The following is a 6,050-nucleotide window of genomic DNA, read 5'->3' on the forward strand; positions in this document are numbered from 1 at the left end:
TTCGGTAGAATCGTTACCAATTAATGTTATTGATCCGGCACTCTAAATGTAATCTTGTAATATCCATTTTAGTGGAAAAAAAAAACATATTTATAAAATATTTAATTATCTAATTTTTTACGCTTTATCTATTTGTGTTTAAAAATGTATAGCTTAAATAAATCAAGTAATTTAAAATTGGTTAGAGATTTATGTGTATGTATTCCAACGTGCTCACATGCATAAATAATAGATGCGTTCTCAACGCTTGAAAGAGTCAACACAAAAATTGTTTGGTCAAGGAACTATATACAGTTGGTGCAATTTAAAGAAAAAAAATTTAATATAAACCGTAATTGATTATTAAGCTTTTGAAAATTGACTATTTGAAAAAAATTAAAAAAATAATTTCTACATAAATTGGATTAATCTCAATCCGTTTCAATACGAATAAAAACCAACATACTTCAATCCCTTTTCAACGCTCATCCTTTAGATATTCTGTGATCTATAATATATATTTCTATTTTTCGTTATACGAAATCTATCATATAGATATCATAAGTCATTCTATAACTATATATATATCTCACCTAAATAAATTATTCTTTTAATGTACTCTATAAATTGTTTTTTTCGTAAATAAGCTCACTATTTACATGCTTTCGTTGTCAAAACAGTCAACATCGACAAACTTCTTTTCCAACAATTTACCATCAATAATCTTTATTAGAAATTCTCAAATAGCCTTTGTAATTTGAACAATTTCGTTCTTGTATATTTTCTAGTGTAAGCCCCCAATCTAATCTACAAAGTCTTGATAATATTAAGATTTGGCTAGAAAGTCCCTTCGCGCTATAAAGCTCCCTGGAAAACCTATCCGTGCAAAAATTTGCACAGCACCGCCTCGGCCTTTATCAACGGCGGGATCAACAAAAACGAGAAAGACTCGTGGGAGAAAGAAAGGTATTTACCTACCATGTAATTCATGTGATGGTGTGTCTCGTAAGAGTACCTTTTGTATGAATACCGTGAACGGCACGCCGCTATTGCATGCTATTCGAGATCTGCAAAGAGGGTGATTTGACGATTGTAAAGCGGTGCGACGAATCGTCAGGATCGAAAATTTTCATTGGCGATTGCTGTTGTATTGGTTGGGACTAGAGAAGTGATTATTGTTCTGTGAAACGAAGCTTGAGAAAATAGAGGATAGAATGATAAGAGTTAGGAGGAAGTGTTTATTTATCTGAAACGGAATAGAGGCAAAAATATCAGTGGAAATGTTTTATAAGGGAGGGGGCGGGGTTGAAGCTTTCATTCGTATAATGTACGATTTTTCTGACCTAGCCAATATTAAATTGTATTTTATTATTGTCGACTGCCGAACTATAATTTCACAAAAAGATAGTTGGTTAGAGCAATCGTTATTAAAAATTATTATAAATAGCTAAATATCAAATGACAGCAAAATTAATGAATGTAAAATAATCGAATTTATTATAAATGTTATTTTTGAGTTGAGAACTTACGTTGAGAAATTGACAACTATACTGTTAAAGAAATTTCAATATATAAAGTCGATATATGTATTTATTTATCGAGGATTACGTAAAAACTTATGTATTTAAATATTCCTTTCTATCGACATTTATTCAATACATAGTTAATTGTAAAGTAGATGGGAGAACTTATTATCTTACATATTTCTGATCTTATAAATTTTCGATTAATATTAGTGACTTGGAACATAAATATAGCAAATACGTGCGACAACTATTATAAACAAAAATATTTTTCAAATATATATAATCTTTAAATATATATATAATTCTTTAAATATCTAATTTAAAGAACATTAATTATATTGTAATAATTATATAAATTAATTTGCATATAAATTTTATATAGAAACGAAGATGTTAAATGAAATTTTATTCGCACATGCTTGTATATATGTTTATGTGTGTTTGCGTTTGAGCTCAACGTTCATACATTTTTTTTTTATTATAATATGAGGGTTAGTTGATGAAGAAATTCTATAGGCATTGATATTTTGTTTTTGTTTGAGCCTAGCATTTGCAATAAGAGGTAAGGATGATATTTTTATTATTATATCGAATAATATCATTTACAATTTATTATATAAATAAATTTTTAAGAACGTTGTATTAGTGATAGATATATATATATATATAAATATTGGAAATAATTTGGAATTATCAGAGTGACCACAGAATTTCCAATATTGTAGATCGCTCTATCAAATTTATGAAATGATAAATATAATGATTAAGGAATTAAAATTTTTAAGCAATAATAGTTATTAAAGTTATTAAATTTATCATTGCAATTTAAATTTTCTGTTATTTATTAAGAGTTAAATGTTTTTATTTATTAATACGCTGGGGTAGAAGAAATTGAAACTTTTGAAAATTTATTACAAAAATCTCATAATAATTTAATATATTGTGAAAGAAATCGGATAACGAACTGATATCCGTACATAGTTATCTGAAATTTTGTTAAAGGTAAAGGAAAATTCGCTTTGAAACGGAAATTAGGAAGATTGTGAGGTCAGAGCAGATTAAAGGGGGTAAAATTTTTCCCACTTTGGATTTATCAACGACTAGATTTTTCATGATGATATTTCAAGAGAAACATATTTCACGTATATAAAAAATAAATTACATACATTCGAGTGAGCATCGTACGAGGATAAATTTCTAGTTATTTATTTAAAAGTATTTGAACTTCTTTTAATAATATGAAATCTATGTTCACGAGTAATTTAAAAATATTTCTAAAGCATTTTCAATGATTTTAGATTATCTAGTGTTCAAAAAAATATTTCTAAATAATTTTCAACCTTATGCCCTATGATTTATTCAGGAATGCGAGATTTTTAAATGTGTTTGCACATTATCAGCTCGTTTTATTTATTAAGAGTCAAGTTACAAATGGGCTTCCTCATTATTTAAAACTGAGCCGTATAGAAGGAGCGCGTACCAATTACCCGAGTCTCTCTTAATACCAAACTAACAGTAGACAATATAATTAAGGCAACTAGCACTCTTGCTGATTGAAAATTATATTTCAAATGGCATTCCCTTAAATTTTTTTCACTGCATAGATTGTTGAATGAGGCTATGAGAAACAAAAGGGCGAATGCCTAATGGGAGATGAGGCACGTTCCATTTGGCTTGACGAGCGCTGATTTTCAGCCACACGTCATTGGAAAGTTCGTTAAAGTTCGAAATCATAAGAGAAATGGTAAGTAGATTGGTGGGTGATTGGTGGCGAAGAGAAGCGACGAGCCACGGGTGGCTCGAGGTTTAAACGTACCTTGTAGCCGAGATAGGCGAGGAGTAGCGCCTCGGTCAGCGATACCATTGCTAATATCACTTGGATGATCCACAATTCCAGAGGTCTTCGCACCCATAATATTGCGTCCCAGTTGATGGTCGGGTGCTCCTGGAACTCCTCCTCGGTCAGATTCTGGGAGATGAGAAACTCCGTCTTGTTGCCGGGTGTGCAGCCGTAACTGAAACAGTGCGTCATTGTATGCGAATGCGTTTAAGGGTTAAATACCATTAACGGATATAGCAATTCTCGCTTGTAAGACCTGGTTTCTCATTCTCATTTTTTTTTCTGCTTCCGCTTTGGTTTCTGTTTTTTCTTTCTTTCATTTTCTTTGTTTTTATTTTTTATTTCTTCTTTATTTATTTATCTATTTTTTTTTCTTTTTTTTTTTTTAAGGAGCGATGGGTCTCTTGCTTCGCGATTTATTGCTCCATCGTAAGGATTTAGTGTGCTGAGATTTCGCGAGCGCAAGGGGAAATGTGTGGGTAACGCGCTGGATTCCGGTTAATTTAAAACGCGTTAGGAAAGCTTTTCCCTCGCCGCGAGAATTCGTAAATTTTTAAATAAGTTTTGAAAAAATATTTGCGCAGCTTACCCGGCCGCCGAGAGAGAAATCTAAAATCGCGTTTTCCAGGGAATGCGAAAAATCACAGAAGAGCGCCAATGACGACTAATTCACAAAATTGGCCGTAAAGATAGTTGCCCCGAACGATGGCACTCCGAGTCAACTCCAAATACGCCTTAATTTACCAGCTGGAAATTAACGTCAAAGTGAACCCTTAGAAAGCCCAAGCTGCAATCAATTTTATTTACATTCGCCGTAACACGAGTGCGAATATTCGTATGCGCCAGCCGAATCCTCGGGCCGAAAAAACGACTACATTCGCCGTGAAAGCTCACAAGACCGGGGCGGTTATAAATATTTATTCTCCTCATATCTCATAAATCGCGCATAAATAATAAACGAGGGAAGGCATGCGCGCGTATTGGTATAAGTTAGTAGGGGGCCGAGCGGTTGTGCGCGAGCGCTCCTACGAAATTCACCTGACGAGACATCCGACGACGCCGCGACTCGTTTTTCCCTGTCGTTGTATAAGGGACTGTGCGCTATCGCGGAAGCAGCCCCGACATCGCTTTCCTCGCTTTTGATACGACGTCATCTGAGAGACTCGGGGGGGGGGGGGGGGGTGAGTTCAGACGACTGCACGTGTGTACGAGCATGGCAGATTGCTCACCGCGAAAATCAATAATCTTTATAGCCACGGTGCGAAAGAAGACTTAACTCAATGGCTGTGTATATAGCGGAGGCTGAAGGAAAATATGCCTTTCGATGCATTTCACCTGTGGTTATGGAATTCTATTTAGGGAGATTCACCTTTACCGCGTGTCGTTTAAGATGCGGAGGAGATTGTGATAAGGTAGCCGGATGACGTGTGCGTGTGATTCAAGGAATGTGCATGCGCGATCCGAGCATGAAAGTAACTGTCGACGGGCCTCGATGATCTTCGTAAAGTTGTATTTCGCGCGCAGAGGAGATTTTTAATTAAATGCTCTTGTTGAATGATAACGAGGAGTGTAGTAAATTCCGTTACTTTTCCACTTTCAAGAGCCTCGGTATTTTTAATGCGAAGCATATCGGACTATTTCCATCTTTCCATCTTTCCATCTTTCTCTTCTGTGCCGTTTTCTTTTTCTTATTATTTTTCCTTTCATTTTTCTTTTTCATAAGAATTAAAATTGTCCTTAACTCCCAACGACTTTAATAAAAAGCTATGTAGGCAATAGCGGATACATTCGTGAGAACTCTCGGGCGTCATTTAATACGCTAGCGCCATAAATTAATTGTAAATTACGCTGCAAAACTAATTTCCGTTAATCGCTATTGGAGTCGTATACGAGGTCGGCGAGTAAGCTGTAAGGCGAATAAAAATTGTGAAACTTTACCAGGCTGCAAAGGTGGGATCGCTGTCGGTGACCACGCGGAATATGTATAGAAAACATGTCAGCAGTTTAAAAAAGAGATTGGCTAGTCGTATCCTAAGACCTGCAAAGAGAAGAATTTTCAAGATTAATGTTTAGGAATTTTGCAACGCTAACATGAACATTAGCATTTTTTAATATAAAGTTTTACGAATGAAAATTGTAAGCTTCTGGAAATGTCCATTGAGCTTCGTACTTTGCTCAATAAGGTTTCCTCACGGATGCAAAATGTTGTCACATTTTTAAGGAATTAAATTGGCAGCCCTAGTTGTTACACGTCAAAGCAGTACATCCTAAAATATTATCCTTTAAAAGCATTTTAAGGGAACGTTTCTTTTGTATCTTTATTAAAAAACGAAAACCCAAAAAAACAAAAAAAAAAACAAAAAAAAACAAAAAAAACAAAAAAAAAAAACAAAAACCCAAAAAAGAGAGAAAAAAATAGAAAAAGAACAAAAAAAAAGCGTGAATTGCCCATTTCGTCGTTTATGAGAGAAACGTTTGTTTTTTTTTTGCGCTAATAATTTAATTACGTAATCTTACGTATTTAACGTTTCAATTAATATTGAAGGTAAAATTCTCTTACATTTTGTAAGGAGAAAAAGAGTGCTCAGAATTTTCGTTATTTCAATTTTTTTGCTATAAGCACTTTTGGTTTAATACTTCAAATACATTTTTTACATGGTGAAATTTTATTTTTTTCCAGCATAGTCTTTACTCGCTATAATCTT

At 33.8% G+C, this 6,050-nt stretch overlaps 1 protein-coding gene across 1 annotated transcript in view; it reads right to left on the reverse strand.

Annotated features, from left to right (window-relative positions):
• Nucleotides 1-6,050, reverse strand: part of SLO2 (slowpoke 2) — a 162,237-nt gene that overhangs the window by 88,958 nt on the left and 67,229 nt on the right. The window contains exons 3-4 of the mRNA XM_011506186.1: nt 5,284-5,383; nt 3,322-3,520 (exon numbers count right to left, since the gene is read on the reverse strand). Of these exons, the coding sequence (XP_011504488.1) occupies nt 3,322-3,520; nt 5,284-5,383 (299 nt within the window). The remainder of the gene's footprint in view (nt 1-3,321; nt 3,521-5,283; nt 5,384-6,050) is intronic.

Source organism: Ceratosolen solmsi, unplaced genomic scaffold (genome assembly GCF_000503995.2).
Source record: "Ceratosolen solmsi marchali unplaced genomic scaffold, CerSol_1.0 scaffold7, whole genome shotgun sequence".
NCBI classification, from domain to species: domain Eukaryota; kingdom Metazoa; phylum Arthropoda; class Insecta; order Hymenoptera; family Agaonidae; genus Ceratosolen; species Ceratosolen solmsi.